Source organism: Trachinotus anak, unplaced genomic scaffold (genome assembly GCF_046630095.1).
Source record: "Trachinotus anak isolate AG129_WGS33_773 ecotype Australia unplaced genomic scaffold, CSIRO_AGI_Tana_v1 ptg000021l, whole genome shotgun sequence".
In the NCBI taxonomy this organism is placed as follows: domain Eukaryota; kingdom Metazoa; phylum Chordata; class Actinopteri; order Carangiformes; family Carangidae; genus Trachinotus; species Trachinotus anak.
Window position 1 is genome coordinate 22014337 of NW_027273872.1, and position 13539 is coordinate 22027875.

Here is a 13539-nt window from a genome sequence, read left to right on the forward strand (position 1 = left end):
AGCGCAAGGCTCCATAAAGTGGCCAGCTAAAGACTGCTCTGAGCTAAGTGTTGCAATTAATCCACTCAAGTGCAGTTAAGGGAGTTTTCACAGCCAAGGTGCATGTGATTTAGTGAGAGGTGAGCTTGTTACTTAACAGAGTTTTATTCCGAAGAAATGCAGAAATTGTGTTAATGATTGATGTACATATGTGTTTCAAACAAATAAAATATCCAATAAAGCTGGCCTGTTGGCTGAAGTCATTGTAACTCTACACATGTTAACAAATCCACTCTGTAGGTGTATAGGTACTGAATGGGGCTTAAACGTCTTTAAGTATATTTTGAGCAGTCTCCTGTGATTTATGGGAACCGTCCTCAGCCAAGCAGATTTGTATTCTGACATGCCTGTTGTATTCCAAGCTGGTCTTTTATTGGTCTTTTTAATTTTATTCTAACATAACAGATTGGATGTATTTTTGTGTGATGTGATTCATGATGACAGATTCCTGTAGCAGATGGTGTTTAACAGTGTATTCTCCTCATCTCCTGCAGGAGCCCCCCTGAAAGTGTGTCCGCAGGGTTTCTCCTGCTGCACAGTGGAGATGGAAGAGAAGCTGAGCCAGCAGAGCCACTCGGACATGAAAGCTCCCGTCTCGAGGCTTAGCACCAACCTACAATCCACCTTCAAACAGAAGCACGACCACTTTGACAGTAAGCAAACACACTTACACCAACAAATACACACACATGCACACCAGCCACTTTTCAGACTCTACTGTGCTGGTGTCCCTGTAGCAGCACTTGTGTTGCATGATTTTTGACGGACGCTCCCACCTGCCAGTGCACTGCCCAACGCGGAGACAGTCAGTCTGTGTCTGTTCGCCCGTCCACCTGTCTCTCAATGTCTCAGCTCCCTGCCTCATCATCCCCCCTCACAGCCTGGTCCCTCACAACCCGTTTCCTTCTCTCCAGAGAGACGTGTGCACTTCCAGACGGACCACACACATCTTCAGATTTAGTCTTCTCTGTACTTCCTGTTTCTCTGTGTGTGAGCACATGTGTGTATGCCTGTAAATATTGGGATTGGGTTTCTCTTGTTGAGGGTGGGATCGCATGGGAACATGCAACAGTGCTGAGTCACCAAGGAAGTGGGGCAGCTTTGAATAACTTCAGTCACCCAACCGTGCCACCACTGCAGCTCTGCAAAGAAGAAGCTTGATAAGACAGAGGGGTGAGGATGAGGAATTTTCTGCAGCAGATTGATTTAAGAATTTTGGATTTCCAAGTTTCTAACTATGCTGGAGCTTTGCTTTTTAAGGGCAGTTATGTGCAAGATTTGATGCATTTGTACGTACACATGCATGCACTTGTGTGCACATGCAGGTCAGGGACCTTCAGATCTTATGTGTCTGTGAAAGGCAGCAAAGGATAGCCAGTAACGGGAAGCGTGTGTATTGCAGCCAGATGTGAACAGGAATGTGACGTGTCGGAATGCAGTGGCTGCTCAAGCCGTCCCGCCCCTCTTTTCTCCTCTCTTACTGCCCTTTGTCCCCATCCAATGTCTCACTCTCCCACAGACCCCTCTCTTTGCCCGTTAGACCCTTCTTCCTCTCCCCTGTTGTCACGTCGAGACACCCAGTGTTGATCATGTTTCACTGTGTGCTTTTTTCGAGTGCATGTTGCTGTTTTTCTGTGGGTTTTGTCCTACACCCCCTGTACAGATCTTTACAGCTTTAATACATGACTCAGCTGGTGCTTTACTGTTAGTGCTACAACCAACTATTATTTTCCTGATTAATTGCTTGGTCTATAAAATGACAGCAAGCTGGGGAAAATGCCCATCACAGACTGATGTTATCAAATGTCTTATTTTGTCCAGCCAGCAGTCCTGAATCCAAAGATTTTTGGTTTACTGGTTTACTGTCAGTAAGAAACCAGAGATGTTGCATTGTAGAAGTTGAAACCAGTGAATCTTTGCTTAAAAGTTAAGAAAAAAAAACTCTTGTAAGATTAACAAAACTCTTCCAGCTTCTCTGTCGATCAGCAAATAAATTAACTCAATAATTATTGCAGCTCTACATTTTTTCAAATTGTCACGTTGCCTAGTAAAAATATATATTAGTATCCCCAAATCTATGTAGAAATTGATTTTTTTTGACAGTCTATTAATTGAACTTAGACATTTGATAAATACCGTATTTTCTGCACTATAGGGCGCACTGGATTATAAGGCGCATTGTCAATGAATGGTCTATTTTCGAACTTTTTTCATATATAAAGCGCACCAGACTATAAGGCGCATTAAGCGAAACAAAACAGTCAGATAAGTCAGTCGAACTTTATTAAATGCGTTCACAATAACTCTCAACATTGTTCAAACCTTAATGAGCGTATTCACAATAACTCCCAACCTTGTTCAGTTGTAACACATAAAAAAAACACAGTCTGATACCGCTAAATCAAACGTTAGCGTATTCACAATAGGTGCCATTTTGGGGTCCTTATACACACACACTGTAATATTATGGTGAAGCACAGCATGTATTACTCCGCGACGCTCCTGACTACGATAGCCGTAATGCTGCAAGCGGTGCGGCTTTGTAGTTTACCAAAGTCGTACTAAAACATTTTGACAGAGCGCCGTGAGCGCCGTGTACCACACAAAATCGCTTCGAGGTCAGTCAGCACAACCAGAATTAATCCATATATAAGGCGCTCCGGATTATAAGGCGCACTGTCGTTTTTTGAGAAAATTAAAGGCTTTTAAGTGCGCCTTATAGTCCGGAAAATACGGTAATATTATAATAATATATAAATAATAATATTAAAATAGATTTCGAATACAGTTGCAAGTAATCAAACAAAAAAACCCTCCCTCTCTCAGCCCTCTACATCAGTACCTATCACTTTTTCCTTCTGAGAACATAGTTGTACTAGTTGCAATAAGACAGAGAGGAAGAGAATGTTTTCCTGTTTAAATAAAGTTTAAATTTCTCTTAGTTACACTGTGTTTGGTTTATTGATGCTCCAGGCAGTGAAGTATTTATTTGCAATGTCTGTGATGTCTTAATCATCTAAGTAAAATGGTGAGACTAAAAAGGAATCCTTGGTCTTTGATTTTGAGGAACCAGGACCACGATTGTCTAGTCAATTCCCACTCATGTTTTACATAATTTAAAAAAATTGTTGTCAAACTTGGGCTTCAACTTAGAGTTTTTCAACCAGGAGTTTAAATATTCTTGCATTTTTTTCTGATCTAAGATGTAATTTTTTTTCATTACACAGTCATTACTGCAGACTAATCATACAAGTCGTACAGTAATTGGCAAACCTCAAACAACCTTAAGGTTATCTAGCTGGCCAAGAGGGGGCAGCCCTTAAGCTCACAGTCACACTCTTCCCTGTGTTTCATTTACCCTCCTCCCCTGTTGTGCCCCCTCCTCATCACTGAATGCAGGTTCCTGCTGTCCCTGAACTGTTAGATGTGGGATCTCTTTACAAAGGCCTGCTATACTCTCTTCCACCTGGGCCATTAGACCATCTCTCTCACTGGATACGGTGACAGGCTCAGGTTGCTGCCCTATTATTTCCTGTTGTCACGTCGAGACACCCAAGAGCAGACATTTTCCGTCAGCGAAACCGGCACAGGAAGTGCTTATCATTATATTTACTGTTACTGAAGTAAGACAGTCACAATAATGACGTCAGCTGACTGCTCCTGAGTGGGCTGCATATGTGCCAAAACACAGCTGCAACTGTATATGAAGACAGACACACAACATGCACAACATGAAACATGCACTCGCACACTAACAAACTCAGGAAGTGGTGTATGTGATTAGGCAGGCTCTCATCATGCGCCTGGGGCTAGGAGTCATGGCCAATTAAGACCAGAGCCAGAAATAGTTCTCCCCTCTCTGTCTCTCCTCACTGTGTGTTTGTCCTGGCCTCAGCCTGTCTGTCCTGTTGCACTGACCCTGTCCAGCAGAGCAAGTCTCTGTCTGGGATTTAAGCACTTGGATTAAGGCCCCTTGCCTCCAGACACACACACACACACACACACACACACACACACACACATACACACATCCATCTGAAGCACTGAAGTCCAGCAGCAGGAGGGACAGAATCCCATCCCATAAGAAAAGGGAGAAGCGCAGGGACTAATTGTCACAAATAGGATGCAATTACTGCCTGGGCTGGGATTGGGAGGAGCAGAGTTTATAGAGACATGGTTGGGGGTGCAGGGGAGAGGGGGCAGCTCCTTGGAGGAGGAAGTGGGAGGAGATCAGTCAGCTCCTCTATTCCTGTGATGGATTGGGCTTAACATTGCTCATAATTTAGGGCATCTCTGCAACATGTGGAAATGGTGACAGGATGAGGGGAGGGAGGAAGGAAAAGACGAATCCTTACATTTCGCTACAGCTTACACACTGCCTTGTAACCTTTCACCCAGATTCTCTCAGACCATTGGCTGAGCGACAGGCACATTTTTTTAATGGAAAAATCCTCAGGGAGTGTTCAGCTCCCCGGCCTGTTGGCAGACGGCTGCATGTCATAAACTGTTTTTAATGACAATGCAAGATGCCTGTGTAATGCTGCTCATACTTCAGACCCTCAGCTCAGGGCCAGAAAGCCTCGACACCCCACCCCTGCTGCTGCGGCTCACACACACCCTGCACCCCTGCACACCCTGCACAGTCCACTCTCTCTAACCAGTGGGGTTATCCCAAACTCATTACAGGGCTTATCTGTTTAGCATATAGGCATTACTGCGCTAATAAAGTGTTGAGGAAATAGAGAAGTTTAGGGCTGTTCTCCTTCTTCTTGCCTTTTCCTCCTCCTCTTCACCTCCTCCGTCTCCTTTCATTGACTTTAAACTTGTGGCTACTATGACATTCCAGGGGTGGGGGTGGACCTTTTGTTTTAATCTCTGTCAATGGAGCGTGGAACTTGGTGCCCTCTCCCCTGGCTTTGTGTGTGTGTGTGTGTGTGTGTGTGTGTGTGTGTGTGTGTGTATATGTGTGTTGGAGGGTAGGTGGGGGCAATGATGGCGGGGAAGTAAATGGAGGGGCTGCAGTGTTTCCGGTATCCTTGGCGACACAGTGGGGATTTGGAGTTAAAAAAGCCCTCAACTTAACCCGCCTCAAGCCGCCCTCACCCCTCCCCCACCTCATTTTTTCTTTTTAGTGTGTCAGTCTGAAGTGGAAGTGACAGTGCTTCTTGGGGACTGTGTGTGTGTGTGTGTGTGTGTGTGTGTGTGTGTGTGTGTGTGTGTGTGTGTGTGTGTGTGTGTGTGTGTGTGTTGGTGGCAGGGAGCATTTAGTGACTCCCCTTGTGAGAGCATGGGAACTTTACATTTCAAAGCCAAGCAGAGGGCACCCAGAGAAACTGCAGCGGGACAGAAGTTTTGTGCGCACGGGGCAGCGAGGGGGTTACGGAGAGTGGATAAAAAAAATTTTTAAAAAAAGAGAGAGATGAGTGAATGGGTCTGAGTGTATGCTTGCATGCACGCGAGACTGAAGGTGAAACATTTTCAGAGACTCTGAGGAATTCTCATTTTGTTCAGATTAAGAAAGTTGTGGGGTGAGGAGGGGGTGTCCGTGGGAGAGGGGGTCTGGATTATTGGGGGTGGGGGAAAGTGGTGAGGGGAGGTGATGGACATTCCTCAGGATGAAGTAGGTCATTGTTCCCTGTCTCTAGTGAAGAGAGCTCTCTGAAGGAACTGATGAAGTGAAAGCAGCAGAGGGAGGGAGATGCAGGGCTGGATGGGGGGTACAGGTCCATATACGGGAGGGGTGGGTTGCATTATTCAGTAATCCTATTGAAAATGCTTCTGAAGGACAGTCCGAGAGAGGCTGGGAGAAAGGAAAGCGAATGGAATGTGACAACAGAAAAATGCCATTGATGGTGGTCAGTTTGAAGCGGCTTGATGTGGAGAGACATCTCTGCTGAATGGCAAGTCCACAGAGACGAGGAGTAGCGCCGCTCGTTCAGCCTGACAGAGATGCTCCGACTCCACCTTTCACCCCTCCTGCTTCACTCCTCTCATCTCCTCATTCCCAACCGACCCACTTCACAGAACACATTCCTTCGCCTTTCATCCAAGATTTTATGCTTAAGCTGTTTCTGTGGAGATGCTTTTAATCTTAGGATATGGGAACAGGTGAAGCAGAATAACGATCAGTCTGATTTCATATGGTGGCAGCAGCTTGGATATAGATTCAGGTGGACTCTATGCATCAAGATCTACAGATGCTGCTATAATACAGTTATTTAATCAGAAGTATTACAACAGCAATATTGTAGTTAATGACACACAGTGGTCATGCTGGAATCTGTACATTTCAGTAACCCGATGAAAACCTCACAATGTGTTTGTGTTGCCTTCTGTTTTGAAATGGAATTGTGAGTCTGAGTGTGAGACTGCTGAGCAAATGTTTAAAAATGAATGGAGGAGATCTTGGGTTTAAAATGGATAAAATCAGCTCTCAGTCTCTGTAGATGTCCCAAGCAATATGTTATCCATCATATAAATTCCATTTTCTTCATAACATCCCTCCCTGTAGAGGGACTCTGAAATGTTAACCATTAAGATTGTTTGTTCTGGCTTTGACCTCAACATTTAGTTATCACACTAACCCCCCCCATCCCATCTGTCTTCTTTACTCCACAGAGTTTTTCCGTGAGCTTTTGAAAAATGCAGAGCTCTCACTGCACAACATGTTTGTGAGAACGTATGGGATGATGTACGTGCAGAACGCAGAGCTATTCAAGAACTTTTTCGAGGCCCTGACTCGGTACTACGTGTCTGGCAGCGCTGCTGTCAACCTGGACTCCATGCTGTCGGACTTCTGGGCCGACCTCCTGGAGAGGATGTTCCGGCTGGTCAACGTGCAGTATGAATTCAGCGACGCCTACATGGAGTGCGTCAGCCGGCACACGGAGCAGCTGCAGCCATTTGGCGATGTGCCTCGCAAGCTCCGCATCCAGCTTACACGGGCCTTTGTTGCTGCACGCACCTTTGTGCGCGGCCTGGCGCTCATGCCAGAGGTGGTCAACAAAGTTTCTACGGTAAGTGAGGTGCACTTGTGAAGCTTTTGTCTTGGCTAATAAAGGCTGTAGCAGTCAGTCTACTACTGGACACTGAGAACTGTTTTCCAAAAGCTCTGTCCATCCCTCCCTTCTGTGTTTCTGACGTTATTTCTTTCTTGGAAAAACTGGCTGCAGTTCCAGCACAGTGTCTCTGATAACATAAACCTCTTTGAGTGTTCTGGTATGGCATGTTTTCCACTGTAGTGATTCATGGATGATTAGATTATACTGATTTCTGGAAGTGGCTTATAAAATGAATGCTCATGCTTTTTCATGGTCCAAGTATGTGTCTGTGCTGGTGTTGGATGAGTGTTTTGCTGTGGTACAATGATAACAGTCTGCTAACTGCCCCCTGCCTCCTCCAGGTCAGTGCATCTCCCAGCTGTGTTCGAGCGGTCATGAAGATGATGTACTGTCCCTACTGCTCGGGCCAAGTGGCACTGAAACCCTGCCAGAACTACTGTCTGAATGTGATGCGCGGCTGTTTGGCCAACCAGGCCGACTTGGACACAGAATGGAACAACTTCCTCGGTAAGCAAGGACACGTTCTGCAGCCATTATCAAACAAACCTGACCTTGAATGCATCCTGTTTTAACCATAATGGCTTTAAGTGCTTGATTTAGCAGCAGACTTTATTTATAAAAATCTCTTTTACATGTTGCCACTGCAGTGCTCATATTTCACCAAAGATCATTAAAGTTTGATCTAATCTAACCCAATCTAATATAGTCTTAACTAAATATGCTCCCCCTTTATCCTTGTGCACATGAAACCAGTGTGACATGACAGGATTGGTGGCATGACTGAACTGGGCTAATTAGATTTGATGGATATTTATTTTTTTCAACTGCGTTCACTGTGTCCATTTCATTGCACTTGAGTTTGGCAAGAACATGTTTAACAAAAGAACACAGTGTGTATTGTGAAAGGTCGTGTACAAACACGTCCCTCATTCTTTAGTATCTTGTTTAAGTCAAGGGAGAGAGGGAGGGGCTGTACTTGTTGTACATGTTGTGGCCCTCAGGATGAATACAGCTTCTGTGTTGTGTAAACATGGACCCAGATCAGTTTCCTTACATTCAGGGTGGCGTACACATCCACAGTTTGTTCTGTATATATTATATTTGTTCCTCATAACTAGTTTGTATGCTTCCATGTGTCTGTCCCTGACTGTAGACACAGCTTTTGTCTATGGGGACGTCTTGTTTCTGCTGTGCAATAATCTGAAGTCTCTGGTTAACAGTCCCCCGCTCCCTGGAGTCTGCTTCCCCCTAGTGGCAGTGTTTTGTAACGTCCACCTCAGACTGAAGAAATATATAGTTTGCATTGATTCATTTTCTTGTGTTTTCGTGTGTTAATTAAATTCTATCTCCACATCTTCTGCTTTTCAGATGCCATGCTTAGTCTAGCTGAGAGGCTCGAAGGTCCCTTTAATTTTGAGTCTGTCATGGATCCCATCGACGTGAAGATCTCAGAGGCCATTATGAACATGCAGGAGAACAGCATGCAAGTGTCACAGAAAGTCAGTATCAGCTTACTGTATTTTTAACAGAAAGAGAAGAAATTAGAACAAGATTCAGTTCCACTTACTTCTTGTTCACCTCCTATAGGTTTTCCATGGTTGTGGCCAGCCTAAATCAAGCATGGGCTTCCGTACCAAGCGTTCTGTCAAAGAAACAGGCTTCACCGGCCGCTTCCGCCCCTACAGCCCTGATGCTAGGCCCACAACCGCTGCTGGGACCAGTTTAGATCGATTGGTAAGGTCTAAGAGAACCCAGAGCACAGTAAGAGTACTGTGGTTTATTTTCAAGTTGTAATGTTTTACCTGTTCTTTGACATAGACAAATGATGTGAAGAAGAAGCTGAAACACGCAAAGAAGTTCTGGTCCACTTTGCCAGAGACAGTATGTGCAGGAGAGAGGATTGCACCTGGGGACGAGTGCTGGAACGGGACAGCAAAAAGCAGGTAAGTTCAACACACCAAACATGTGCAGTCAAAATTTTACTGTATCTAAAGTACTGTAAAATATTCCAACTAATATCAACTCTCACTGTTCTACAGGTACGAGTCAGTTGTCATCGGCAATGGGCTGGCCAATCAGGTGTCAAACCCTGATGTTGATGTGGACATAACAAAGCCAGACATTGTGATTCGCAGTCAGATTGCAGTTTTGAAGGAAATGACGAGCTGGCTCAAAGCTGCACACAGTGGCAATGACATCTCTATTGATAACGGTGAGGATTGTGAATGTTCTCTATGATTTTCTCAGAATGTCGTAGTGGCACACATCTGACCCTCGTGTCTTTTTTTTTTTTTTTTTTTTTTTTTTTCCCCCCTTTCTTTCCAGATGAGGATGGCAGTGGAGGAGAGGAGAGCGGCAGCGGTTGTGACTCTCCAGCCTGTGACACAGGAGACATCTACTTCTCCACTCCACCGAACCCTGGCAAGCCCAAGGTTAATCCAGTGGTGGTGGGCAGAACATCGGCTGGGGTTGCCTCACAGGGAAGCATGGCGCTGGCGCTCTGCGGGCTGGCCCTGGCCCTGCTTGCTCCCCACTTGAGATAAAACTGGCTGGGCAGGGAGAGGACGAGAACGACCAGGAGTGACGGAGCGAAGGGGAAAACTGTCAGAGAGACTTAAAAAAGACTGCCTTCAGGAGCTCGGACTGTCCGCCATTGGGGGGGGAGACTCTTCATAATATTATAATAACTTCACTTTTAATTATTTGTTTGTATGTTTTTTTAAGGACATCAGTGTACAGCAATATGATTTTCTTCCCAAGAAATCCACCTTTTTTTGCCCTTTCCCCAGATAAACCTTTACTCCTTATGGCTCTTTTGGAGCTTCACTATGGTTCTGCTTGCAGCATAACAAGCATTATATAATTGTCTTATTTTGGCAATTTAATCTCATAATTCATTTGTGTGCCTTCTTCATTGATTGCCATCTGACAACTAAATAGTGAGCAAGGTGTTTGGTTGAACATTGAGTGCCTGTGGTGGGACATAGCTTAATATTTCTGAGGATTTTCTTTCTTTTCATTATTCAGAGATCAACAAATCGTGTAATGTTGTTATGGACGTTAACATTTCATAACAATTTTGCACATCATCCATGTGCATACTGTGAATGCTTGAGTCTGTGCATGTATACATTTACATACATCAGCTGGTCAGAAATTATTAAGCTACCTGTTGATCTCTGCTAAGGAATATTTTAAGCCTTAGTTCAGTTTGCGTTGGAGAGATCCTAAAAATCTTCTCAGAAATACAGAGAGAGAAGTTACAGCACAGGTATTTATGTTTCACCGGGAGATGGAATCAGTCTTTAGAAGAGCTTTTAGGGCGCTCTGCAAGCCCAAACATGCATATTGTGTGTCTGCTATGAGCATTATCACAACCTAACTTTTAATTTCCTCATTAACTTTTTTTAATTTAATTTCCTCAGCCTAAAACTCTTCAATAGTAAGGCCATACCTCATGCATGCTCTCATTGCCAATGCAATCCAGTGATGTTGAATTGAAAGTGTCTGACAGAGTTGAGATATGTGGCTGGCAACCTGGTGAAAGGTAACTGGCGTGGAAGGAGAAGGACTCCCCTGGCATTACCCCTAAAGAAGGCAAAGCTGACAAGTCCTGAAAGCCCTATTTGGTACTGTAAGCTCAGTTCAGCACAGAGGATCTGACTCTATACAGTCTTACTGTTTGAAAAGAAAAGGTGGAGACACGTATGTTCAGAGCATTTCACATTAAACTAGAGAAGAGGAACAAACGACAGCGATCAAATGAAATCAAGAAAAGATTATTTTGATACAGGGTTTTATGTTGAAGAGGTGTTGTAATTTTTTAGCTATTTTTGGTATGAAGATATATATTAGGTACTACAGTGGATTTTACTGCTAGTTTTAGGTGGTGGATGAGGACGGTGTGCACAGAACATGGGGGCACTTTTGGTCAATGTGCACAGTGTTTTGTGGCTTTTTCTTTGCCCACATCCCACAATACACACTTGTACCTCTAAAATGGCCTGTGTCAGTATAAATGGAGTCATCCTGAACCATTTGATCTACCTATCCTCATCCTCACGTTCTCATCGTTTCGACACAATGAAATGTTGAAGTATTGTGACAAGTGCAACCAAAATTATTGCAACATATGGTGCCTGATTTTCAATTTTTTAACCTTGGTACATTATTAGCAACTTGGTTAAAGAAGAAAAAAAAAAAAAAAAAAAGAATGTAGATGTTGATGATTTGTATCTCTCTTCTCAGATTCCCTGAAGGGACTTTGAGTTTATCGTTACCAGCTGACAAGCACAACATATGATTTTCTATGTCTTCTAATTTGATAATCGGGTCTGTAAGTTGCATGACCCGCCCATTTCATCTCTAAAAATGAAGCTGCCTCTTGTAGCTTTTGTACAGTAACTTATGCATGTATTTTAATGTCATTGCAAACATGCTTTTAGAACTGACATAGATTATCCAAAATACAGTATTCAGAAGGTTTCTTTATGCAAAAATTTAGGTAAAAATATTAATTTCTCAAAGTATTTGAATTGATATTAGTTTTGGGGGCTTTAAATATGCATTTTATTAAAACAGAAAATGGATTTGCATGTTTCATATTTGTCTGCAGGTCTCTGCCTCTTGTTTGGCTTTGAACTTCAATTTTCTCCAAACAGTGATGTTCCCAAGTAACAGATGTGGAATACATCAGCAAGGACATCAATATTAAGAATCTGACTTTGAAGGATTTGATGACAGATCTATGCAACCTGTATAAAATACTGAAGCCTGAATTTAAAATAATGGAGCTGTGCTTCAGCAGCTGAATTTGGCATTACTTCTTCACGTAACTAGTTCATTTCTCCTGATAATTTTTTTTTTTGTGTGTTCCACCCACATTTCTACAAGGGCTTGTGCATGTGTTCGTGTCATGTGGAAGAGTTGTGTCAAGAGTGAAGAAACCCAACTTTCTGAGAGTCAGAGGAAATGGTTTGGGTGATGATGGTAAATGTCTGTGCTTGCGGGCCAGGGCAGCAACATTTCCCGGCTGGCAGGAGCTGGTCCAGCTGCTGGATGATGTTCATTTGATCCACAGAGCAACTTCAGTCTTGTGACTTTAAAGTTGAGTTGGACAGGTGTTGAAACCTTTCCTTCTGCCTTTGGCCCACAAGAACAGAAAGGACTCACTTTCTGAGGAGAGAGTGAGTGATTTGACTGAAAAGAATAGAAAAAAAAGTGTAAATAAAGAGCAGCCGTTTTTTAGATGTCTCTAAAAGAGGCCGTAACAGTTCACCAGATTTTTACTTGTCAGAGTATCTCCTAAATGCTATGGGAAAACGAGATGAGATAGATGTTAAATTGTAAGAGAAAATGTATATTAAACAACATTTCTTAGTCTTGTTGAAATAAAGACTGCCAATATTTAAACTCTTGTGAATGTCTTATTTTCTCAGCACTTGAAACGGACTGTTTACATTTTATGTGATAATCCAGTGTCTGTTGTCAGCTTTTTTATTTTTGAAAGTGTACAGTTCCAGGTGACAGTCACAACAGTGTGACAGGCTTATGACTTATTTTGATAGGGTTTGTCACAGCAATTAAAATGACTTCATACTATAACAAACCATAAGTAGAGTAGTGCTTCATGTCTGCTTTATGCAAACAAGACATGTGCAGGAGGACAGAGAACACATTGTCTCAGTGTCAGGATAACTTAAATATAGACATTTTCAGCACTTCAAAATAAATCATCTAGTTAGGAACAAATAAAATTATCTTTAAATGTGAATTTGCATCTCACACTGGTCCTTGCACTTTAGTTTGTTAATGTGACAAGTGAGAAATGGCAGCAGTAAAAATGCACATGTTAACCTAGTCTGCACAAAATTAGCCCTTGTGGCTCCTGAGAAATTACATGTGTGTGTCACAGACCACCAGGCAGCACAGGACATTAGCACAAAGAAACTGACAATTGCTGAAGGGCTCTGTGGTTTGCTTTTTGAGCCATTTCCATTCAGTAGCCAACAAAGCGCACAAGCTGAAAAACTTCTGACTTCCAGTTGTTTAATTTCTCACGTTGCTGTGGTGATGTAGAAGTGTACTCAGTGATGTGTCAGCACACTGTGGTGTCACTGTTGTCCGTGGTTACAGGAGCATCAGAGCTCCCCAGGTGAAACAGGTTTGAAACCTTCAACCACAGAAGACAGTTAAACACGTCTTTTCAGCCTGGTGTTAAGTTACTCTTTAAATGACTCAACTCAGCCTTAAGTTACCCACGTATCTTTTCCTCCACTGCAAGACCTTTATTTTTTCTGTTTACATTCAGAATAGGCATGAGTCTTTAATCAAGCTCATCAGATCTGTCCTGCTCAGCACTCAGGTGCAACACAACTCCAGATTCCCTTCAGTTAACAGAGTGTGTCCACTGTGTTATCCAGACACTGGCTGTCTCTGC

The 13539-nt window shown here is 43.2% G+C and overlaps 1 protein-coding gene across 2 annotated transcripts in view; it reads left to right on the forward strand.

The window, feature by feature from the left end:
* Positions 1-12512, forward strand: part of gpc4 (glypican 4) — a 31131-nt gene extending 18619 nt beyond the window's left edge. The window contains exons 2-9 of one of the 2 annotated variants that reach the window (XM_071457178.1): positions 534-692; positions 6658-7055; positions 7442-7607; positions 8469-8599; positions 8688-8834; positions 8919-9043; positions 9140-9312; positions 9426-12512. In XM_071457178.1, the coding sequence (XP_071313279.1) occupies positions 534-692; positions 6658-7055; positions 7442-7607; positions 8469-8599; positions 8688-8834; positions 8919-9043; positions 9140-9312; positions 9426-9643 (1517 nt within the window). In that variant the 3' untranslated portion in view covers positions 9644-12512. Of the gene's footprint in view, positions 1-533; positions 693-6657; positions 7056-7441; positions 7608-8468; positions 8600-8687; positions 8835-8918; positions 9044-9139; positions 9322-9425 lie in introns of both variants that reach the window. The other variant, XM_071457177.1, reaches the window with a different exon arrangement.
* The last annotated feature ends 1027 nt before the right edge of the window (positions 12513-13539 follow it).